The sequence below is a fragment of the Leuciscus leuciscus genome (assembly GCF_965113295.1).
Source record: "Leuciscus leuciscus genome assembly, chromosome: 5".
NCBI lineage: Eukaryota > Metazoa > Chordata > Actinopteri > Cypriniformes > Leuciscidae > Leuciscus > Leuciscus leuciscus.
This window is the reverse complement of record NC_138729.1, coordinates 51,756,890-51,781,815: the sequence shown is the minus strand read 5'-3', so window position 1 is coordinate 51,781,815 and position 24,926 is coordinate 51,756,890. Positions and strand designations below refer to the sequence as shown.

Sequence of the window (24,926 nt, the reverse complement as noted above, 5' to 3'; positions counted from 1 at the left end):
CTCAACACATTTTGGAAATGTGTAGCTCAAATAGTAGAGCGTTGGCGCTTGCAACGCCAAGGTCATGGGTTCGATTCCCAGGGAAAGCAAGAACTGATAAGAATGTAAACGTCTACCTTGAAATGCAATGTAAATCGCTTTGGATAAAAGCGTCTGCCAAATGCATAAATGTAAATGTAAAATGTTTAAAAAAATATATATACAGTAGAAGTCGTTTCATAAACGACTGAACAGGACTACAGAACAAGAGGACAGAAGGATGACAGTAAAGACGACATAAACATACACATCAACATACTAATTTATCTGAACAACTAGGCAATGACTGTAGACAAAGACAAATGTATAGTACGAAGCACAAAGCAGTCGACTAATTTTTGGCACAAATGCAACCTCATACATGACAGCTAAAACATTCTATATAGTATGTATGTGTGTAGTATGAATAGGCCTACTACATTCGCCATGTTGTCATTATCATGTGCCATTCACAAATCCTCTCCTGTGGCCTCATGGGATTGTAAAGTGTCCATCGCAGGCACACTTCAGAATCTCACCAGAAGTTGTAGGTCATCCAGGTACTTTTGCCTACTCTTTTATGAGTTCAGTAAATTCAGACATACTTTTTTTGTCACACACTGTTTTTCACCTACTATATAGTTTTTGTTTAAATGTTTTTGTTTCGTTTCATGACCTTTCTTATTGTTTCTATCAGTTACCTGTTTCCCTTTGTTCCAGGTTCCCGCTCCTCGTTTCTTACTATGGTTTCTGATGAATGAGTCGCCACCTGTTTGTCATTCAATCACCATGTGTATTTAAGTTCCTCCTTTTCATTCAGTTGTTGTCTGGTATTGTTTGTGTATGTGTAAAACACTCTGTTACACTGCCTTCCTGCATTGGATTACCTTAGTTTGTTTTATCTTACCTTTTTGTCATCAAATACTGTATGTCCAAAATACAAGAAAAAAGGTAAACATTATAAAGGGTTATAAGGTTGTACACTCAAACTCTGAATTGTCCAATCAGCATCCAGGTCCACAACTATCAGTTTTAAAATGATGAGCATTTGTGCTGTTTGATATCAAATGACCAGGACTAAACCTTGTTTTTAGAGAACAGTTTATTAATTAATTGGAACAGAAACGAAATATTACTTTTATTTTATTTTATTATCAACAATCATATTTGTAAATCAGTCTGTGTTGTGGTTGATTTGATTATTAATGATTAGCAATTTATTGCTTAATGAACAGACTGAAACATGTTTATCATATTAATCAAAAAGTAACATAATGATTGGCCTATAGAGCTTTTTCAGAGCAGTGTCAGGACGAATAAAAGCAAAGCTCTGGGAGACGTACCATGTTTTCAATGGCATCCACTGTAAAAAGCTGTATAAAGGTCCTGTATCACTTATAATTTTCTGCAGCTCATGTTGTCTGGAGTTTTTTGACTAATGAAATTTCTTGGAAAGTTATTTTGCCGTTTTTCATTTCAAAAACACATTAAATAACAGTACAACCCACTGAAGAGATGTATGTCTATCCCTCACAGTCTCAATTTCATTCCCTTTAAAAATCAAAGATGACACTGTGAATATTGTCTGTCTGGCCTATTGTTCTGGTCACACAATAAATCCCGCCTTTCATTTTCATTCACATTCCATATGTGTCGACATTTAGTGTAACTGGAACAAGAATTTACATTCAAAACATTAAAACAAAAAGTGAGGACTTTGCCACCTCATTTCAGAACACACCACGCTCTGATATTTATCATTCATTATTTAGTGTATTTTTTTGCCATATGGCCAGACGGATCTGATCCAGAAGTTTCTCTCTGTTGTTTGTGATGTTTTTTCCAGCGACCTCAATCAGTTCAGTGATCATCTCAGCGCTGTAAGGACCTTGAAAAGTGTGATATTTTTCCTTGCGTTCCTCAAAATCATCTGAAGAAACATTAACACACTTAAATCAGAACATTGCATTGTTTTATTCAGGACATTGTAAGATCATAACTTGCCTCCACAGTTGACCACATTAAAGAGAGGGATGTGAATCACGGTTGGAACATTTTGGCCGTTGAACACATAGAAGTCCTTCGGTTTCTTTACTTCTTCACTTGGTATGTTGACCTCAGGGAAAGGGATGTTTAGTTTCCCGCACGTCTCAGCAGCTTTCTTCACTGTCTGCAGTGGAAAAACAGCTCATTATTATGTTGATTAAAAAGGTTAGACTGTTTAAATTTAAGAAATGTCGTTTGAAATTGTCAGGATGAGAAACCCCTCTGAGATAAATGGGAATGCTAACGGATAGCACTCTTTAGGTATCATAATATGGTTACATGAAAACCCATGCACTTATTTTTAAATGTTTTTCTTTTATCTGTTTAAATTATGTTGTCAGGTGTCTTGGTTGTTGTGAATCGTACGAACAGGAAAATACTAGAATAAGTCTTAAAGGGATAATTCACCCAAAAATGAAAATTTTCCCCTGATTTACTCACCCTGAAGCCCGCCTAGGTGTATATGACATCCTTCTTTCAGACGAATACAATCGGAGTAAAATGTCCTGGCTCTTCCAAGCTTTATAATGGGGAGTGAATGGGCACAATTTTTTTTAAGTCCATACAAGTGCATCTATCCATCATAAAAGTGTCCCAAACGGCTCCGAGGGGTTAATAAAGGCCTTCTGAAGTGAAGCGCTGCGTTGGTGTAAGAAAAATATCTAAAGAGTAGCCCTTGAACTTGACGCACAACGTAATGACGAATGCAGTTGCCCAGCCCTGTTTGTTTGAACCACGAGAGGCGTCGAAGCTTACGCTACTCCTACGCAGGGCTGGACTGGGACAAAAAAAAAAAATCGGCCCTGGCATTTTGGCCCAGACTGGCCCACTATATGATCATAAACACTACCCATCTTTGCACGCCCTTAAATATATGCATACCGACTCCTATTCCTTAAAACCACTAATGCCATGTAATGAGTGAGAAGGAACGAGTGAGAGTTAACAGATGAATAAGTAAAAATTCGACTTTTATTAATACTGTTGAACTATACTCCAGCCCACAGTGATGAATCCTAAAACGTACTCGGTTACTAACGTAACCTCGGTTCTCTCTAGAAGAGGGAACGAGTACTTGCGTAAGTATCTTACGCTAGGGGAAAACCTCTTTTCCTCGAGATATTGAAGCCAAAAATTATCCTTAATTTTGCAATAATGTAAAACGCATTGCAGCAGCATGCAGACATGGGCGAGACAGCTCGCGCGCCCATAGGCTGCTCTGCGGCAACTGCACCAGCCTATCGATAGAGGCCCCTCATGACGTCAGGACCAATGAGGGTGCTTCGCGCCCAATACGTCATGTCCCGCCGAAAGCGGGTGGGGCTAGGGCTATAAATACGGCCCAGAGAGGCTGGTTTGGTCAGTTTTTTCATCGCTGAAGCGAATCAGAACGTGACGCATGCACGGCAAGATACGCAAGTACTCGTTCCCTCTTCTAGAGAGAACCGAGGTTACGTTAGTAACCGAGTACGTTCTCTTACGAGAGGTTCTCTCGTACTTGCGTAAGTATCTTACGCTAGGGGAACACAGTGTAAAACGCCGTGCGTGCTTGAGACATAACACTAAAGTCCCAAGGGCAGGTGCCCGGGGCTCATACAGTGCCTAATCACAAGGGACTCACAGAGAATCCGGGAAGAGGGGCTAGAATAGCATCATTCCTGTAATATAGAGCTCTGATAAGAGCATATTATATCAAGTGTTCCACACAGCCAGGGCGAACACGGCCTGGACTGATAGATATGAGGGACTTACGCACTGCCCACAGAAGTATATATACGATCAGTGTTCGACGCTCTAGCGGTTTCAGCATCCTGAGCCGATAGGATTCGGGCGGGCAATACTGAAAATTTAAACCGAGAGCAACCTAGCTTGTAAAGCGGGAACCTCGAGGTTATAAAACCTTATAAATGTAGACGGGGAGGCCCAGCCTGCCGCCATACAGATATCTTGCAAGGCAATCCCACTGGACCAAGCCCACGACGAGGCCATGCCTCTTGTGGAGTGCGCTTTGACACCTATCGGGCATTGCAGGCCCTTGGATGTGTAAGCTAGCGCTATAGCATCAACTATCCATCTGGATAGAGTCTGTTTTGACGCAGCTAGTCCCTTAGAACGTCCGCTGAACAAAACAAAGAGCTGCTCCGTCTGTCTGAAAACAGATGAGCGAGACACATAGGCTCTTAACGCCCTGACCGGGCAAAGGAAGCCTGCGTCCCCTTCCTCCTCAGATACCGGCAGGGCCGACAGGGAGATAACCTGTGCCCTAAACGGTGTGTTGAGGGATTTAGGAACATATCCGTGCTTTGGTTTGAGTATGACTCTCGAGTCATTCGGCCCAAACTCCATACACATCGCGCTCACTGAGAGCGCTTGCAAATCCCCTATGCGCTTCACTGAAGCGAGAGCCAGAAGAAACACTGTTTTGAAAGACAAGAGTTTCAGGTTGACTGTATTGGCTCGAATGGGGCACCTTTCATGGCTTCCAGAACCGTGGAAAGGTCCCAAACGGGAACTGAGGGTGGTCTGGGAGGGTTCAGCCTCTTAGCTCCTCTAAGGAAGCGAATTACCAGATCGTTCCTTCCTAATGACTGGCCAAGCGGTGGTTCAGCGAACGCTGCTATGGCCGCCACATAAACTTTAAGCGTGGATGGGGTTCTGCCCTTATCCAGAAGCTCTTGTAAAAAGGAGAGAACCTCCGGCACCCCACAGCGTGAGGGTGAAGTGCCACTCGCTGTACACCAGCTAGTGAACACAGACCATTTTGAGGAATAGAGCCGCCTCGTAGATGGAGCTCTTGCCTGCGTGATCGTGTTTAACACTCCCGCTGGGAGGTTAACGGGTACCCGTTGATGGCCCACACATGTAGGGACCAAAGCTCCGGGCGAGGATGCCAGATCGAGCCGTTCGCCTGCGAGAGGAGATCCCTCCTCACCGGTATCGGCCACGGGGCGGTACTCGTCAGCTGCATCAGGACTGGAAACCAGACTTGGTTTGTCCAAAATGGGGCGACGAGTAGCACTGGGCATCCGCTCTCCCTGATTCGCTCTAACACCTGGGGTAGGAGCGTGACAGGGGGAAACGCATAGAGCGGGCAGCGGGGCCAGACGTGAGCCAGCGCATCCCTGCTCTTGGAGAAGAATTCCTGACAATGAGCGTTCTCTTGAGACGCAAATAGGTCTATTTCCGCTCTGCCAAATGTCCTCCATAGCATTTTGACTGTCTGTGGATGTAAAGACCATTCTCCTGTCGGCAGATTGTTTCTGGACAGTCTTTCTGGACAGTCTGTCTGGTCCCACATTCAGATGGCCGGGCACATGCGCTGCCCTGAGCGAGCGCAGATTGTGCTGAGCCCAGACCAGGAGGCGTTCCGTCAGCCTGTGAAGGATTCTGGATCTGATACCTCCTTGGTGATTTATATAAGCCACCACTGACATGTTGTCCGAACGGACCAAGACGTGGTGTCTTTTTATCTGGGGACAAAAGCGCCTCAGCGCGTTTTCGACTGCCATCATTTCCAGGCAGTTTATATGCAGAAGCTTTTCCCGTTCCGACCACTGGCCGAATAACGGTCTGCCCTCGAGCAGCGCTCCCCATCCCGAGGTTGAGGCGTCCGTAGACACCACCTTCACACTCGAGGAAGTCCCCAGGCTTACACCTGACCGGTACCAGTCGGTCACTGTCCAAGGTTTCAGAGCTGCGACGCATTTCTGATCGACCTTGAGGCGCGCGAGACCGGAGGTCCAAGCTCTGCGCGGCGCGCGCTTTCAACCAATACTGCAGACCCAGCTGAAGCACTGAGGATGCTGAAGCCATGAGACCCAGCATCCTTTGAAACTTTTTGAGCGGGACTAAAGCGTCGTGGCGAAAAATCTCTGTCATGCGCTGAATACTTAGTCTGCGCTGCGGCGACAGCTGTGTTGTCATAGACAGCGAGTCCAGATCTGTGCCCAGAAAAGATATTTTCTGACTGGGAGACAGTGAACTCTTTGCCCAATTGACTGTGAGACCTACATTCTCGAGGTGATCGAGTAATATGGTCCTGTGTTCTATGAGCTCCGACTGTGATCGAGCTAGAACCAGCCAATCGTCCAAATAATTCAGCACTCGTATGCCTCGGAGCCTGAGGGGTGCGAGCGCTGCATTCATGCACATCGTGAATACGCGAGGTGCCAGGGATAGGCCAAATGGCAGGACTGTGTACTGATATGCCTGGCCCTCGAAGGCGAATCTCAAAAATCGCCTGTGACGTGACGCTATTTGTATTTGAAAATAAGCGTCTTTCAGATCTATCGACATGAACCAGTCCCCTTGGCAAATTTGCGAGAGGATTTTCTTGGTCGTGAGCATTCTGAACCGTCGTTTCAGAAGTGCTTTGTTTAGTCGTCTTAGATCTAAAATGGGTCTGAGACCTCCGTCTTTTTTGGGTACCAGAAAATATCTGCTGTACATGCCCCCTTCGCTCTGAGCTTGTGATAGGGGTTCTATAGCCCCTTTGCTCAGTAACTTCGCTATTTCGGCCCGAAGTAGGTGTGCTACTTCCTTTTTCACCGTAGTATCGATTCGCGCCGCTTTGCGTTGCGGGCGTCAACCGAACTGTAGCGAATAGCCTCTTTCTATAATGTCTAGCACCCACTTCGAAACCCCGGGTAGCCTTGCCCATGCGTTTGCACGAATGGCTAGGGGTTGAATGCGAAGCGCGCTCTGGTCGCTCAGCGACAGAGGGGCTTCAGTGTGCTGCAACATAAGCGTCGCGCTTATGACATTTGAGGCAGGGGGCGCGCTGATAACAGCAGGCAGATTGCCCGCGCTCGACTCCTCTGCGGTGGTCAACCGAGAGGGGGAGGGCTGGGCGAGTCCCGTAAGACCTGTCATGTCTATGTGTGAATGTGGGCGTGGGATAGCGGGCACATTTACAACTCTGAGAGCATTGTCTGCCTTAGCAGAGCGAATGCATGTTGGTTTCGTTTTACAGAAACCTTGAGACATGCAGAACGTAGTGTTTGTGGACACTGGGCAGTGGGCACATTTACCACATTTAATGCGCAATCGATCTGGGTCGATTTCATGTGCGCGAGCCCTGTGCGACGGGCTGTGTTTCTGTGTAGGAATGAGCACTGGGCAGTGGGCATTTTGTCTACACTCATAACACCATCGGCCGTGGCCGGAACACCAGAAAATACACTCTATGGGATTTATCTGGGTAGCCGTAAAGCGGCGTTTGTGTGCAGGCAAGCGGGCTGTGTCGCCGACTTGTTTACTGCAGAATACACTGGAACAGTCGCATTTACTGGAACTGAACGAGCGAGAAGTTGCCATAGAAACAGAGAGCGTCAACATGCTGGCGTTTGTTTGCAGGTGTGCGTGTATTACAACAGGCTCGTGCACTGCAATATTGACATTTCCAGAGAAATGTGTGAGAATGGAGGTAGTGACGCACGGAAACCATAGAAACGGTGCTTGGGTGCAGGCGAGCGGGTTGTACAACGCGCTCGTTGGCTGCAAAAATACACATCTGCAGTCGCCTTTTCAGGGAACTGACAGAGCGAGCATTGACGGCAAAAATTATTATTTATTTTTTTTTTGACCTGGGATCGAACACGGGTCTATCGCGTGAAAACCTGAGAATCTGCCACTGGGCAACAGGGGAAGACACAAAGACATTTATATAGCGAGAGTATTATCAGAGAAACCTGTGTTTCTGTGTAGGAATGAGCACTGGGCAGTGGGCATTTTGTTTATACTCATAACACCATCGGCCGTGGCCGGAAAACACCAGAAAATACACTCTATGGGATTTATCTGGGTAGCCGTAAAGCGGCGTTTGTGTGCAGGCAAGCGGGCTGTGTCGCCGACTTGTTTACTGCAGAATACACTGGAACAGTCGCATTTACTGGAACTGAACGAGCGAGAAGTTGCCATAGAAACAGAGAGCGTCAACATGCTGGCGTTTGTTTGCAGGCGTGCGTGCATTACAACAGGCTCGCTCACTGCAGTATGACATTTCCAGTCGCCTGAACTTCAGAGGGGAATGAGAAATGTGTGATAAATAGAATTCGGCCCGGCCGCAGCGGGACATTATCACTCTTTTCTCCTTTCGCCAGTGACGCACGGGAACCATAGAAACGGTGTTTGGGTGCAGGCGAGCGGGTTGTACAACGCGCTCGTTGGCTGCAAAATGCACATCTGCAGTCGCCTTTCAGGGAACTGACAGAGCGAAGCATTGGAGGCATAATTAATCTGCCGTTAGACCGAGATTCGAACCCCGGTCTCTCGTGTGAAAAACCAAAGATTCCGCCACTGAGCCACAGGGGGGAACACAAAGGCTTTCAGATGCACGAGCATATAAGAGCGTCAACATGTTTTCTTCGGCGTTTGCTTGCCGGCGCTGCAATATTTATATTTCCAGTCGCCTGATCAGGGAACTGAGAAATGTGTGAGAAAATTCAGGTCAGTCCAGCCTCGGCGGGACTAAAACGCTATTTTCTCCTTTCGCTGGTGATTGACGCGTGAATGGGGCGCAGAGGCAGGGTAGCTTTCTTGTATGTAAAGAAAAACTAACCCCGACCGTCCGCTTCCAGCCTCCCCTGTGAACGGCGCATTTTGCGCGGCTCGAACAGAGGGAGAGAGAAAGCTAGCCCCGTGACCGTCCGCTCCTGACATCCCCTGTGAACGGCGCGGTTTGCGCGGCTCGAACAGAGGGAGAGCAGGTATGATCCTCCAAGCAGGCAAGGCAAGCGGGCTCACCGGCAAGCTTTGCGGGTTGGGGGGGAAAGGGGCGTCTTGAAAAAGACGCCCGGCTCTTTTAGTGCAATGAGAGTGTGTGTCGCGGCGGCGAACATACACAAAACACAGTAACAGAGAAAAGGATATATACGCCGGAAAGCGTCAGCAGGAACGGCGACTGAAGGCGGCGAGTTGTCGACCGGCAGCTTCAGATGCAGATAAATCCCGCTGGGTGCTTGAGTCAGACCGCGCGGCTTCCTCTCAGGATCCAGCGATGCGTAGCTCGCTGAAGAGATAAAAAAACTGACCAAACCAGCCTCTCTGGGCCGTATTTATAGCCCTAGCCCCACCCGCTTTCGGCGGGACATGACGTATTGGGCGCGAAGCACCCTCATTGGTCCTGACGTCATGAGGGGCCTCTATCGATAGGCTGGTGCAGTTGCCGCAGAGCAGCCTATGGGCGCGCTAGCTGTCTCGCCCATGTCTGCATGCTGCTGCAATGCGTTTTACATTATTGCAAAATTAAGGATAATTTTTGGCTTCAATATCTCGAGGAAAAGAGGTTTTCCCCTAGCGTAAGATACTTACGCAAGTACGAGAGAACCTCTCGTAAGAGAACAAGCTATTAGCTGCATTGGCATAGCAGTGTTTCTCACAGGATTTTTGGTAAAACTGTCGTGGGTGGACCTCGGTCCTTCTAGGGGGGTTTGGGGGAATGCCCCCCCATAAGAAAATGTTGTGCATTTTAATGTTAAATTCATCAATCTGGTGCACTTTGAGAGTTCAAAATTAAAAGCTCCAACCCATACTCAGTGTGCAAATTAAACAATGAAAAATTCAAACCTCTTTTAGTTACAGTGTCTATTTACATTCAGGGTTGGGGAGTAATGGAATACATGTAACAGCGTTATGTAATCAGGATACAAAAATCCAGTAACTGTAATCCGTTACGGTTACGTCAAAAAACGTAGTAATCAGATTAAAGTTACATTTTGAAAAAAGGGGGAATACTTTCAGGATTACAATGGTTTCATTTAAAACTAAATAAATAAGTCTTTTGGCATAATAACACTATATTAAGCGCTGCTTGATTATACAGTAGTTCCTGGTTCTGTTGCCAGTAATGACTCACGTGTGCCACCCGCTGGTGCATGTGCAAATAACAGCTGTCTACAATCTCCTCAGAAGCAGAGTGAATCACTGCTGCTAGTAGAAACGATGCTGCCTGCGGGTAAAATCGCTTTTCTATTCTACAAAATTCTATTTTGTAGAAATTAGGAGAGTAGCTTTTTTAGTAGGCTACCCAAAATGTCCTTTCTTATCTTTTCTCACGTAACGGGATGTTCGCTGTCTAGGTAACGTAGGGGAACTCCCACTGCCAACGCCCCACGTCCAGTCAGGCAAATTAAGAAAGATCACGGCTTTAGTCAACATGTAGGCCTATTTTAAAATAAACTAATATGTAGAGTGTGTAAAAATGTTAAATGTTGTGTTTTTATTTTTTATTTAAAAATTAGTTAAAAATAAAACAAAACAATCTGTAATACCATACATTAGCCATTAGATGTCTGTATAGCCCTTTTTATAAATATATATTCAGGCATGCGTGTATATTTTGCAAATATTGTACACTGGACCAAATTCTTAATAAATAAAGTAAAAAAATATATATTTTTAATAATATTTCTTCTTGCTTGACTTTATTTATATAAGTGACCTTTAAGTAATCCAAAAGTAATCAGTTACATTACTTTCATATTATAGTTCTTGGATTACGTTATTGAATACTTTTTTTATGAAGTAATTTAACGGAATACATTTTTAAAGTAACCCTCCCAAGCCTGTTTACATTACACCTACATATTAATAGTTATAATATTAATCCAATGACAGTAATAGCCATATTTTGTAAAACAAATGCACTAAAAAATAAAGTAAACTTTCATAATTAGTTTTGTACCAATTTCTATACTTGAAAGAGATAAGCACATGATCTTTTATTTTGACGGAAACTGCATCAAGCTTTTATTTTGGCGGAAAACATGGTTTACAAACGCCTCTCATTAAATTTCTAGTGAATTGCGGAAATTGTCAACAGATGTGGAAATAATCTGTAACTGAGTTATGGGTTCCTACACACTCATGACATAGCCTAAGTGTTTTGAAAGTAGTTCTGCTTACCGCAGGCTCTACACTTTCTCATCTCTCTCCTGATCCTCCTCACTATCATCATCATCACAGGAGCTGATGAAGGTCAGAAAACATATATTTTGACACATTTTACAGTGTCTGCTTTAAGCTTTGTTCTATTTTTTCACGCTATTTCTCTGCACATTCCTTGCGTTTCTTCTCCATCTCGCAGACTATTTTGACAGATACAACTGACACTTCTGCACGCTCGCTCACTCGTTTAAAGTTGTGATTGGGCCAGCCCAGTGTCAATCAAGAAAAGAACCAATGGGCCGCTGATCTACGCGTTTCATGGACTGGTCTGTCAGAAAAAGAAAAGAAAACTAACGCTGACTTTTTTTGACCAATGCATCATACGGCACAAACCCAGCGCCACCAATTAAGCAAAACGAATGGGCCGCTGATGTACAAATTTTATGGGCCGTTAAAAAAAGAAAAGAAATAATAATAATAATAAAAAATTATATATGAGTATGAGATGTATCGGCCCAAAAAGCACGTCGGACCACCGGGAAAGTGCCCGGTATGCCCGATGGCCAGTCCAGCCCTGCTCCTACGTCATACATCGTCAAGTGTTACTCTTGTGACGTCAAAGTCAAAGTACGGCCGTTTGCCGAAAGCTAGTTATTTTAGACGATAAAGTTTTAAATATGGATATTTTTCATACAAAAACACAACGCTTCGCTTCAGAAGGCCTTTATTAACCCCTCTGAGCCGTTTGGGACACTTTTATGATGGATAGATGCAGTTGTATGGACTTAAAAAAAAAAAAATCTCCCATTATAATGCTTGGAAGAGCCAGGACATTTTACGACGATTGTATTCGTCTGAAAGAAGAATGTCACACTTAGGATGGCTTCAGGGTGAGTAAATCAGGGGAAAATGTTCATTTTGGGGTGAACTATACCTTTAAATAATAATGTTCAGGGCACGCAGGAGAACACAGGAAAATATAGACATCAACCAAGTTAAAACTAAGACAACACGGAACAATGAACAGAGAAAACTGAGGGTTTAAATACACAGACAGAGTAATCAAATACCAATGCTCTTTGATACCAATCTTTCATTTGAAAGTCACGTGTCTAGTATCTATAAAACCGCATTTTTCCATCTTAAAAATATATCTAAATTATGTCATATGGTCTCAATGACAAATGCAGAACAATTAGTCCATGCGTTCATGACCTCAAGGATAGATTACTGTAATGCTCTACTGGGTGGTTGCCCTGCACGCTTAATAAACATATTACAGCTTAACCAGTAAGTATGACCATATTAGCCCAGTTCTGTCAACACTGCATTGGCTCCCTATTAAACATCGTATACATTTTAAAATATTGCTGATTACTTACAAAGCACTAAATGGTTTAGCTCCGCAGTACTTGAGCGAGCTCTCAACGCATTATAGTCCTTCACGTCTACTGCGATCTCAAAATTCTGGCCAGTTGATAATACCTAGAATATCAAAATTGACTGCTGGCGGTAGATCCTTTTCCCCCTTAGCACCAAAACTCTGGAACAGTCTTCCTAATATTGTCTGGGAAGCACACACTCTGTCAGTTCAAAGCTAGACTAAAAACACATCTCTTTGACCTAGCATACACATAACACATTATAGACTTCTATAATTCAATGTTAGGCTGCATAGATTAGGTCAGCCGGAACCGGGAACACTTCCCATAAATCCTGATGTACTCGTTACATCATAAGAAGAATGGCGTCTACGCTAATATTAGTCTCTTTGTTTATCCCGAGGTTTACCGCAGTCCGCCGGCTCCAGGCCGTATCCAGATCTGATGAAGGACCTGCGCCTGGACACGAAGACAACACAGTCCTGAAGTGTCAACTAGTCTCTCCCCTGTGAAGGCCTCCCTCCCCTCCCTTTACCGCTCTACAGATAAAGCATGGTCGGGATAATTCCGGTTCGCTTGGCTACGCAGAAGCGATAAAAATTCTGTATTATAAATTTTAAGGCCAGACAAGTAGTTTGTTGAGGGTTGGTTTGTAGGGAAGGACTACACTCCTGCGCACATATATTCAAACACACATACCTATAGACTGAACTCGTAATACGCATGTGCACGCCATAAGCATTTTTTAAGTTTGCGCAAAAAGAACTTAAGAGATTTCTGATAAAACGGTGTCGTGTTAGCGGCCCCTAAGTTAATAACTAATGATCGTTGCGACGGAAGTGAATCAATCAAACTAACTTTAGCTGGACAATAACTTTATTCTAGAGTGGCTATAAAGCCAAAACAATCTCTGTTACTTTAATTTCCTATTATCACTGTAAAGCTGCTTTGAAACAATCTACATTGTTAAAAGCGCTGTATAAATGAAGATGACTTGACTCAAAGGAACTACGAACAGGCTAGGAACAAATGAATAACAATGAAAACTAACAATCTCAGAGAAATTGGTAAAACGGAACTAAAACAAAACATATTTGTAATTATCTGTTAATGTGTTTAAAATCCTGTACATTTTAGGTTAGTGTGAATTCTGGTGGTCAATAAGAATGAAAAAAAGCAGCAAGATTATTTAAAAAAAAATCTCCTGTTGTGTTCTACAGAAGAAACAAGTCACGGGTTTGGAACGACATGAGAGGGAGTAAATGACGATTTCTAGGGGATTTATCTCTCTAAATGAACTTCTATGAGTGAATTCTCTGTGTGTATAATACCGTGAAAGGATCATTATCGTCACTGAAATCCAGTGAAATGATGAGGTCGATGTCTCTCTCTTCTCTCAGCACTGAGAAGTAGGGGGAGTTCAGCAACAGTCCTCCGTCTATATAGTCTCTCGTCTCACTTTCCAGAAGAGCAGGGGGCACTGGTTCATCTGAGAGATCACAGCATTATTATACTATTTACAATGAATTTCCAGTTAGCATCTGTCTATGAGTTTCTGTTCTCACCTTTCATGTTGTAAAGAAAGTCATATTTCCTGCCCCAGATCCACTGAGCCATGCATTTCAAAATACTCGCCCAAAGACCTGTAAAACAAATACACAGTGGTTCTTAAATTCAGTAAATATTCTGATATAGTTTTATATTCTGTATACAGTATGTTTTTAGTTGACTATATTTTTTGGGAGAAAAGGTTTTGATGTTTCATTATAGTTTCTTCAAAAGTACATAATTGGATGTCTAAAGGTTCTTCTGTGGTTCTTCTGTGGCATCAGTCTGTTAAAACCGGTTTTGTTGAAGCTAATTGAAGCTTTATGGAAGCTTAGAGTAAAGCACATTTGGTTTATGCATTAATCTGGCTAGAAAATCACTAAGTAAGTACATTATACAAATCAACACATTGTAAAGACAGTTTAACCTACCAAAAGGCCAGAAACTGAAGGAATGACTCAAATCATTACACACATCCTCAGTGTATTGTTTCATATACTGTTTTGCAGCTTCTTTATCAGTGAGATTTAGTTTTTTCTTTTGAATAACCTGCTGATGTTTGCCTCCAGTGAGCTCTGGGAAAAGAGGGAAACATGATTGAGTTCTTGTTATCTGATGCAGGTAAAGCATTTATCTATCTTGAGTTAGAGTTTTTGTTGGCCAAAATGGATGTTTTTGCATGTTAATAGTGGTTTCATCAATTAGCTTGTTTAAGTGTTGCTGAAAAGCCATTAAAGATACATTTTCTAGCACACTTTAGGAAAATCTTACCGTTCAGCTTTGTTCTGATGGATTCATCAAGAGCTGACGGATCGATGCCATTCAAAACAGAGAGATTCATGTCCACGAGATCCATGAGCACCTGGAGACATTTGTCTTCTGAAGAAAACACATATTGAACAAACATGTGTCCCCAAATTTATGACATTCAGATATCAGGTGTTTTCTGGTGATAATCATCATTTTAGCATTTTAGCTTTAAAGAGTTTAACTTTTTATTCATCAGCAGATTTTCATGAACAGATCATTAGACACAAAAGATTGATCAACTTGTCAATAAATAAAAGCTGTAAGAAATGCTTTACCTTTACTCATTTCCTCAAACATCCCTGTTTCTCTTATAAGCAGGAAATTATGAAAGAAATCTGGGGGATGGGGATGGAATGGAATTAAGGTTCACATGATAATGAAATTTCTGTCAACTTTAGACAGAACTAAATCCTGAGAAGAAATGAAGTTGCACCTTTTATTCGTTCCCAGAGGAATTTCTTATCCTCGTCTCCATCGGCTAAAATGCTGCCGCACAGAGCTGCAGAAAAACACATTTAAGTTTAGAACTGTTTACAATAAACCAAAATGTATCATTGCATCATGTATCATCAAACAGTCTGATGCATAAAGTTATCATTTAAGCTTTTATTGTTAAGGATCGTTACTTTAAATCTGTAACAATGAGGTAGGAACGAAGCGGAGAGAGAATCCACATGCACGCACTACTTTAATAAAAGGAACACGGAACAGCTACAACGACCAACAAACAACAACTGAAGCACAGAGGTTTAAATACACAGGCAAACAAGCTAAACAAGATAACAAGGGGGCGGGGCTAATTAGAAACACCTGGAGAGACTAATAAACAAGAAAAACTACAAAGGACTACAAAGGACTACAAAACATGGCACAGAACAGGAAATAACAAAAATCCACACAAGACAAGAGGAACACAAGACAGGAATCATGACAAAATCACTGTGTAATGAGAAGTTTTATGTTAAAAAGCAGCACCTCATTGTGTTGAATTGTAATTGTATTGTAAATGATTTTCAATATTTCTGACTGTAATGTTTATATTTCAGTTTTGACAGACCAGGGGCCTCATGTATCAATCTTGCGTACGCACAAAAACGTTGCGTACGCCAGCTTTCACGCTTACGGTCGTATGTACTAACAGTGAAATTAACGCGAGAATGTGCGTTCCTCCACGCCAATTTCATGTCTGGCGTACGTACATTTCTCATTGTTTTTGTCCGTTGGCGACTCTTACAGGCAATGAAGTGAAGTTGCAAACATTACACAACGAATTGTTCTACAAGTCTACCGCACCACCACCTGTGGGAAGCATTGCTATTAATTTGCAATTTATAAAATAATTGACATATATTGTCGAGCCTTATGGGAATATTCTATCAATTTTGCAATTAAGTAAGAACATATAAAAGCATGATGCAAATTGATACAACCCTTAGTCTATGGCAATGGCAGCTTTGGTGTAATGTCCACCTTTATATCAGACCATTTCTTTTTAAGGTCATTTAGGGTAGACTGTGTACAGTTGAGACATGTGTACAGTTGAGACACCTTAAATAACTTGCGTTCGCAGCAAGCACAAGTTGTGATTTTTGCTGTGCACGTGCGTATTAGTGTCCTCTTTGATCGTGGGAAATTTGAACAACGGACGCATCTCCGATCCGAAGATATCGGGGAACGTTTTTTTTTCTCTAAGATATGACGTTCACTTCACCATGCACTCTCCACAATGAATATAGCTTATTATCCTTATGTGACTGTAAAACGTAACTGGTATCACCACAAACGTTATTCTGTATTTCATGGTATTGTGTCATGCAAGGTAATTGCAAAATCTAGAGAAATGTGCGAGGTGGCCAGCGGGGGATAGTTGAGACACATATCTACTGTAGCCCCGATAGAGTTCTATTAGGAAACACATTGTTTAGTTGTTCAGTGTTATGATAACAGTTTAAACGCCGTAATTAGCCAGCATAGGATGCAAATGAAAATAAAATGTGATATTTGTGATATTTAAACTGTGTATTATTAATAAATATTGTTACATATCTTGTTCCTGCTTTATACATTTTAACCAGTGCTAATTTAAATAAAATGAATGAATATAAATGGATGAATAAACAAAAATGTTGCACAATTGTTATTTTCTTTATTTGTCTTTATTTTTTAATTTTTTTACAATGAATGGTTAGTTACCTTCACATCATTAAAAATGGGGTATCTCAACTGTACCACATGATATTATGGGTACAGTTGAGACAAAGTTGAGACAAAAAGCACCTTATTTTTATGAGCTAATTCTGGAAAATATAAACTAAATATAAACTAATATAAACTAATATAAACTAATATAAACTAATTGATAATATCTTAGTCTACAAGGTAATGAAATGTCATGTGGCGTGTCATGTGGAAATTCACTTCTTTTCAGTGTCTATTTTTTGTGTGAAAAATCAAAACGCAAGTGTCTCAACTGTACTCAGTCTACTCTACAGTGCGACTTTCAGAACCCACCACATTGACGGCATCAGCCAAACTCTCCCACTCATATTTTTTCCTTTTGTTATTAATTCCGGAGGACAAAATTCCAAATACATTTTTTTTTTCGTTTCTACCTCCAATTCACTCTCTGTAAAGTTTCGTTTCTTGCCCCCATTTTCTTACTGTTTTATTTTGCCAAAGTGGACTCATTACCATATTTAAATTAATTTAATTAAGGGAGGAGACTGGGTGGGGCGTTGTGCTCGTGCATGTGCGCTCAATTTTACGTTAACTGGGATGTACAAAGAGAATATGCGTGGGATCCTTCGTACGCAGAGATTCAAACATCTGGGTTTTTTTGTGCGTACGCACATTTACAGCTTTGTCCGTACGCAATGTTTTAGTATGAATTCAACGCAAGTCTTTGTACATGAGGCCCCTGATCTCCAGATCAATATACATCCCAGAGACTATTGATCAATTTTAGACTATTCTTTAATTCAGGTCAATGTACAGTGTACAATAGACAATCTGTTGAAGTTGATATTATAAATATGAATAAACTCTCCTTTAAAACAGAGTTTGTTACCTTGCAGGTACAGCATGTCAATCTCAGGCTGGTTCTCGATTTTACGGCCATTTTCAAACTTGCTGCCAAAGCTGGATGTTTCCACAAATGCTCTAATGAGGGAATAACCTGCTTCATATGGAGTGAACTCAAACCAGGGGTCTGCAGACAGAAAAAATAGGTTACTGTCGTAACTCCTGTTCTCTGAAACATCGAATGGAGAGATCCATCTATGGGAAGGGCATCCGTACCTGACCTCTGCAGAAGCATCCAATGGCACCAAGTCTGGCTAGACAGACAGAAGCGCGCAGCCAATGCCAGGTAAGGCCCCTCCCCCTTACCTGAGAGCATATAAGGCCTGCATGCGCTGTTGTTCTCCAGTAAGTATATTCGCTTCTCGTGTGGTAAGCGGGGCAAAGCTGGTGGATCTCTCCACTAGATGTTTCAGAGAACCGGGATTATGACAGTAACCTATTGTTCTCTTTCATCATCTCGTGTTCGAGATCCACCTATGGGACATGGACAGCTCCCTGATTGCCCAATACACTCACAGTGAGGTTCAATACAGCAGCACTTTGGGCCATGGGTGGGCCAGTGCGTCAACCCCCGCGGGGCGCGTTCACGTCCTTTAGTGAGAAGAACATAGGACAGTGGTTGTTTTTTGCATCATAACCATCCCCAGAGGGATTCCCTGTGCGTAAAAATCCACGCTCTTCCAGTGGCGCAGAGTTGCCGTGCATGCGGCCGACTGTTACAGAGCGGCAAAGATCACGTGTTGGGCTGAAATGTAGTGACAAAACCCATTTCATGAACGCCTGCATTCTCAGGAGTCCCAGGGGCAAGACTTGGCTAGATGAAGCCATAAGACCATCCAGTTTGAGGCATGTGTGATATTGTACTTTCGCCCCCTCTCTGAACTATGACAGACAGTTCATTAGAGAGAGAACACGCTCTTGAGAGAGACGCGCTCTCATGGAGAATAAGTTCAGCTCCAAGCCCAGGAAAATCACACCATAGATGTCCCTCTACTGGTCGGTGGCACTTTGCAATGCCAGCCATTCAATATTGAGGCGAGCGGCCGCTTGCTTACAATAGCCTCCTCATCCTCCGAACCCTGCATTGCCAATGAGGGTTCACCCGCTAAGAAGTCCTCAAGGAAAGCGGACTTCGAGCGGTCAGTCCAACTCAAAGCTGGCGCTCCACTGGAGTCCCCAGGGTGCGCGATCTCGTCGCCATTTCCCCTGTCAGAGTCCGACTGTTCGAAATCCACACTCTTAGTAGCGGCAGTAGCTTCTTGGAAAGCCAGGCAATGGCTGCAATTTTCGGGGAAGAGGGAACGAGCAAGAAAAAAGGTGGACAGTCTAATGTGAAGTGCAGCGTGGGCAGCTTGCAGGACGACACAGCTGAAATGGAGAGCGAGACAATCACGTCCGGCGGAAGCTGATGTGAATGATATGTCCTCCTGAAGACAAATGTGCACGTCCGAACAAATCCACGAGCTGTGAGAAAGATGTCCAGAGGTCGCGAGAAGCGAATGTCAACTGGAGAACAGCATGCAGGCCTTATATGCTCTCAGGTAAGGGGGAGGGGCCTTACCTGGCATTGGCTGCGCGCTTCTGTCTGTCTAGCCAGACTTGGTGCAATTGGATGCTTCTGCAGAGGTCAGGTACGGATGCCCTTCCCATAGATGGATCTCGAACACGAGATGAAAGAGAACACATCCATATAACAGCTGAAACAAACTCATTAACTCTGTCTGTCTTTCACACACACACACACACACACACACACGCACGCACGCACGCACGCACGCACGCACACACACACACACACACACACAGACCTCCATCATTGCTCTGTTTGCAGTGCTTGTCGATCGCTGTGTAGACTGGAAACGGGTCTTTACTCTTCTGGTCCCACTGATCTGAGAGTGTGTGTTCGTCTATCTGAAGAGAATAATTTCTTCAGTGACAAACAAGCTCAAGTGGAAATTGTTTTTGTGGAAGCTTTGCATTTAATTAGCTAATATAATATTTTAAATCAATATTTTGTGTCCAATTGTTTACTTTAATTATATATTTTTTTATTATTAAATATATACACAATACATACATATGTTCTACACAGCTTTGACCAGCTGATATCACTGTGTGCTATTATGGTTTGCCCTGCTAATAATTACGAAAAAAGTTTCTCGTTATTATATCTTATAAAATCATATTTTAATTTAGTGTGTCATACATATCAATAGCCTACTAAAAATATAGCACTTTTTTATACTGAATGTGAGCAGCTCATTAAGATCATACAGGATTGTATTATGAATAGTTACAGACCTCTTTCACATAACCTGTAACGAACATCGCTGCCCAGACGTCAGTCAAGCTGAATATGTCTTTCTTCTTGTAATATTTCTTCAGTTTGTCATAAGCATCTCCCCAGCTGACTGCAGGACCACTGAGTCTCTCGATGATCTTGTCTTTCACAGTCTCTAGTTTGGTGGACCAGTCTGGCTCCTGATATAAGGAGGCCATGCACCTTCAGAAGAACAACATATGCTCTCATTCAGCCAGTGTGTGTGTGTGTGTGTGTGTGTGTGTGTGTGTGTGTGTGTGTGTGTGTGTGTGTGTGTGTGTGTGTGTGTGTGTGTGTGTGTACCAGGTGGATCCAGAGACTCCGCTCAGATAAAGCACACAGTCCAGAAGACCTGCTTTCTGGAGTTGATCCAGGGATCCCAGCAAACCCACCATGGCTCTTTCTCCTCCTCCAGATCCCAGTAATGCAATGTTTGGCACCTCATTCTGAAACACACACAGTTTGACTTTGCAAACATTTGATGTTTATCAGTTATGGCATCATTTGTAAGAAAAAGGAATAGCCAGGTAGATATAAAGTAGCCTATACAATAAGGTTTTACCTCACTGCAGTGTATCTGAAGCTTCTTCAGGCTTTGTAGAACATCTTTTCTCCTATTGTCTACAAACTCCTTCTCCTTCTTATTCAGAGAGTGTTCGATTCTAACAGAACCACTGCAGTGACAGACAGACCAGTGCTGAATTTAACACCACATACTGCTATTTCATATTTTTATTTTAGAATTTAAATACATTGAAGTCTTAATAAATAAAGAATAAGTCTTATTTGCAGAATTATCCAGTTTGTAATTGATGTTAATTGTGAAGTAATCTGAGCAGAACTACCTTTCCTGGGGTTTGGATGCACTCATCTATAAAACAATGGAGTCAACATTAAAGTTAAAATCTATAATTCCAAAACTAATAGAACTTTTGAAAATCTTTTGATCATCTTATATAATTCTGTTGATCAAAATTTGTTTTACATCAAATGTCAATTATTAAGCGTGTGTTTTTGTTTTTAATGTAAGTTGCTAACAGTGGAAGTTATAGTGTTTAATAGTTTGCATCAGGTTTTGGCAAAGCTTTAATTAAGAATCAAAGCATTAGATTGATTCATACTACTGTTGTCACTTATAATAACATTAAGGCTATTAATTTCCCTGTTGTAAAAGCTTTAAAACATATACTCACTGTTCTTGTACAGTGACAGTCTTGTAAAACCTATCTATCTGTAATAGATAAAAATCAGAAACAGATAAAATAAAATGAACACTTAAATACACAAGCAAAAATACTTTTTTGGGATGTTTTTGTTGTGTGATGGAGGCATTACCTCTGCATCTATGAATGAAAGTATGAAAAGTGTTTATTATAGAGAAGTCCACTGGTTCAAACATGCCCATATAGTTGAAGACACACTTGTAAACTCATTCACATATAGACACACATAGTAATGCATATAAAATACATATAATATTAATTTCATAATGATTTTACCTGCTTGTACATTCAAATGGATATTTTACAAGGAGGCTATATTGGTTTTGATTTGATTTTGATTTGGTTCTGCTGTATACCACTCCTTTCTTCCGTTTCGGATAAAGCCGGTTTTGTGTAATTTTCAGTTCCCATTAGAAACTATTCCAGTGGGTTGAGTATTCATTAATATTCATGATACTTCCCCTGTTGTGGGCTTGTCCTCGAGACAATGCGCAAACGAGTGGAACTGAAAGTATTAGTGCAGGAAAACTTGTAGTTCCCTTTCTGTCAGTCACGTTCAGCGTGGTGTCGAACTGACACTAAGGGCCCTATTTTAACGATCTAAGCGCATGGTCTAAAGCGCAGGGCACAAGTTCACTTAGGTCGTGTCCGAATCCACTTCTGCTAGTTTAATGACGGGAAAAATGGTCGGCGCTCCCGGCGCATGGTCTAAAAGGGTTGTCCCTATTCTCTTAATGAGTAATGGGTATGTTTGGGGATTTACGTGTGTTAAACCATTCAGAGTCAAATCTCCCATTCCCTTTAAATGCCAATTGTGCTCGTGTCATGGCAGATTCGCTATTTACATGACGGAATTTGATAGTGGAAATACTGAACGCGTCTCCAGAGCGCAAACGGAACTAATGAACTAATGATGACAGTGATGATGGAAACAAGGAGTGGCGGAAACTGAACGAAGTCCAAAAACACACAGACATGTAACACTAATGGGGTCGTCCTTGGGAGCCCCAATCACCTCTGAAAGTATCAGAAAAGGCCAATGGAATTGGTGTGTGGAATTTGCATGCCACGCCCCCGGACATACGGGTATATAAGGCGCTACTGAAAGCAGAAAGAGAAGCATTTTCTCTCAATGCTGCAAGAAATATGGCACGTTTCAGCGGTCTCTCTCATTGTGCACAGATAAGTGCGAGAGTGCATTGGACTTGAGTACTTACCACTGCCCTCAACCAAGCACACGATGAATGTCGTGCCCCGCCCCAGTTCAATTCTTCCCGGAGGTGTACAAGGAAATAACTAAGACATGAAAAGCACCATTCTCAGCCAAAACACGCCTCGCTGCTTCCTCTGTCCTCACCACCCTTGATGGTGGGGCGGCGCGGTGGTACTGGGACATTCCACAGGTTGAGCATGTGATTGCGGTGCATTTATGCCAGCAAAACGACGCCAACTGGGGGAATTGGCCAAGGCTCCTGTCCAAAGCGTGTAAGTTTACCTCATCTCTGGAGATGAGGGCTTACATTGCTCCTGGCCAGGCCACCTCCACCAACCTGCAGGTACACCTGGCCAAAGTGTTGAAAGACCTGTACAAGGATAATCCTGACCCAGGAACTGTGTTCGGCAACTGACTATGAAGGTTACTGCGCAGGCCCTGGGTTGGGCGATATCCATGTTAGTGGTCCAGGAGCGCCACCTGTGGCTTAACCTTGCATTGATGAAGGTCGGCAAGAAGGTTTTGCTTTCTTGACACCCCCATCACCCAAGACATCCTCTTCTGCAACACTGTTGAGGACTTCATGTAACAGGGTTAAAAAAAAATACTTTAAATGTTATGTCTTTCACCAAAATTACTGTTTTGTCCACCCATGTCCTGCCTCTTTGCCCATTTTCGTTTATCCGGGAGTGACGCTGTGCCAAGATGGCGACGGTCGTCTCCGCCCACTTTGGGCTTAAAAAATTCTCTTCAGAAACCTACGGGTGACGTCACGGACACTACGTCCATTGTTTTATACAGTCTATGGGTGTGGTTTGCAATGCAAATCTCTCACTCCAATGTCCATTAGCTTGTTTTGTTTACACTCGTAGATGATTGGGCTAGACGAGATCCAATTCGTCAGTTCATTTCTGACGTAACGTTGAACGCGACTGAATGATGTGGAACTTTTAGCTCTCTTAAATAGTTTAAACAGGCAGTGCTTATTTTACATGCCTATTTCGATGTTCAATTATCCAAATATTCCCAGTCTATGTGAAATTTTTAAATCAGTGAAAGTATTTCTATTTTCAAATCAGTGGTGGTGGTGGCGCAATGGATAAGACACATGCCTTTGGTGTGAGAGACCCGGGTTCGACACCAATGTGTCCCTGAGCAAGACACTTAACCCCTAGTTGCTCCAGAGGCGTGCGACCTCTGACATATATAGCAAATGTAAGTCGCTTTGGATAAAAGCGTCAGCTAAATGAATAAATGTAAATGTAAATCATGCAAATCAGCAATGAAATCAATTTCCTCTGAACTCTCAAACAAAACTCATTGACTATATATTAACTAAGCTTTTTGATTTTTGTAAATCATTATATGCAGTTTGAGTTAAAGGATTGTACGAGTTTATGAATATTGTTATTTATGTGCTACATTTAAACACAAAGGCTATTCATGTTAAACACAATAACGAATTAATGAAGCTCAGAACATGTCTGCTTGGTTAAGGTTGAAGTTCAGTTATTAACAGGTGATTATTAATGTTCTTGTGGCTGTTTCCACCATCACACAAAATTTTTGGTCACTGAACACACACTAATTATTGGCATTAGATTATTAAATAATACCTAATACCACAGATAATCAAACATTCAATTGGAAACATAAATAGTAAAATGTAAATATTGATACTTTTTTATTATAGGCTAAATAATACATTTATTTAACATTTATATTTTAACTGTTTTAATTTTTAAGATATATATTGTCACATATATATTGAAGGGAAGGAGAAAAAGATGATGATGATCAATCTGTGTATTAAGTCCCCACCGGGATAATGCACACACACACACACACACACACACACTAGGAGATTCCACTTATTTATGATATCATTGTAATCTCTTCCTCAGATTAAGGGAAGCCAAGTCTTCTGCATATTTATACAAGTTATATAGTGTAATTATTGGTTAAATTTGAGATACTTACCTTCCAGTAATAAAATTCGTCCTTAAAACCACAAATCCAGTGGAAACCTTGAATTTAGGGTAGTTTGATGTAACGTGTGAACATTTACTGTTTTCTCACAGCAAGTAGTTCCCTGTTTTGAATTGTGTAAGACGTTAAATTCACCAACACAATGTGATTATGAGTGAGCAGTAGAGCAGCAGCAGATTATGCTCAAAAACTCCCCTTTAAAGAGAAATCAGTGTCCATGAGAGCAAATCTCAGCTCGCTTTAGCAGAGAGAACCTCCCAAACTAAATGAACGAAAGAAATGAATGATTGCAGCACAGTATCAGTCATACAAAAGAATAAAACAAAATCAAAGCAAAATCCCTATACTAGGCTGAATTAGTATACCAGACGGTATATCTTTGTCTATGGGCACATTTGGCCCTGTGGACT

General features: G+C 42.2%; 1 protein-coding gene across 2 annotated transcripts; it reads right to left on the bottom strand.

The window, feature by feature from the left end:
* Nucleotides 1-1,102: 1,102 nt before the first annotated feature.
* LOC309499789 (cytosolic phospholipase A2 gamma-like) lies at nucleotides 1,103-24,590 on the bottom strand. 2 transcript variants are annotated; one of them, XM_082171264.1, is made up of 15 exons: nucleotides 24,508-24,590; nucleotides 20,937-20,962; nucleotides 20,654-20,765; nucleotides 20,395-20,537; nucleotides 20,073-20,274; nucleotides 19,580-19,682; nucleotides 17,758-17,898; nucleotides 15,124-15,189; nucleotides 14,966-15,025; nucleotides 14,652-14,759; nucleotides 14,312-14,455; nucleotides 13,898-13,975; nucleotides 13,664-13,821; nucleotides 2,023-2,188; nucleotides 1,103-1,948 (listed from the first exon to the last, which is right to left on the bottom strand). In XM_082171264.1, exons 2-15 carry the CDS (start codon nucleotides 20,960-20,962, stop codon nucleotides 1,776-1,778), a joined length of 1,680 nt encoding a protein of 559 aa, XP_082027390.1. In that variant the 5' UTR covers nucleotides 24,508-24,590; the 3' UTR covers nucleotides 1,103-1,775. The 2 variants fall into 2 exon arrangements, with proteins under 2 accessions (XP_082027390.1, XP_082027389.1); XM_082171263.1 differs by lacking the exon at nucleotides 24,508-24,590 and adding an exon at nucleotides 21,591-21,617.
* Between the last annotated feature and the right edge of the window lie 336 nt (nucleotides 24,591-24,926).

Coding starts and splice junctions, on each gene's coding strand:
- LOC309499789 (XM_082171263.1), bottom strand. Junction 20,275..20,394: donor GGAGTCTCTGGATCCACCTG/GTACACACACAC, acceptor GTTCTTCTGAAG/GTGCATGGCCTCCTTATATC. Junction 2,189..13,663: donor ACGATAATGATCCTTTCACG/GTATTATACACA, acceptor TTTCCACTGCAG/ACAGTGAAGAAAGCTGCTGA.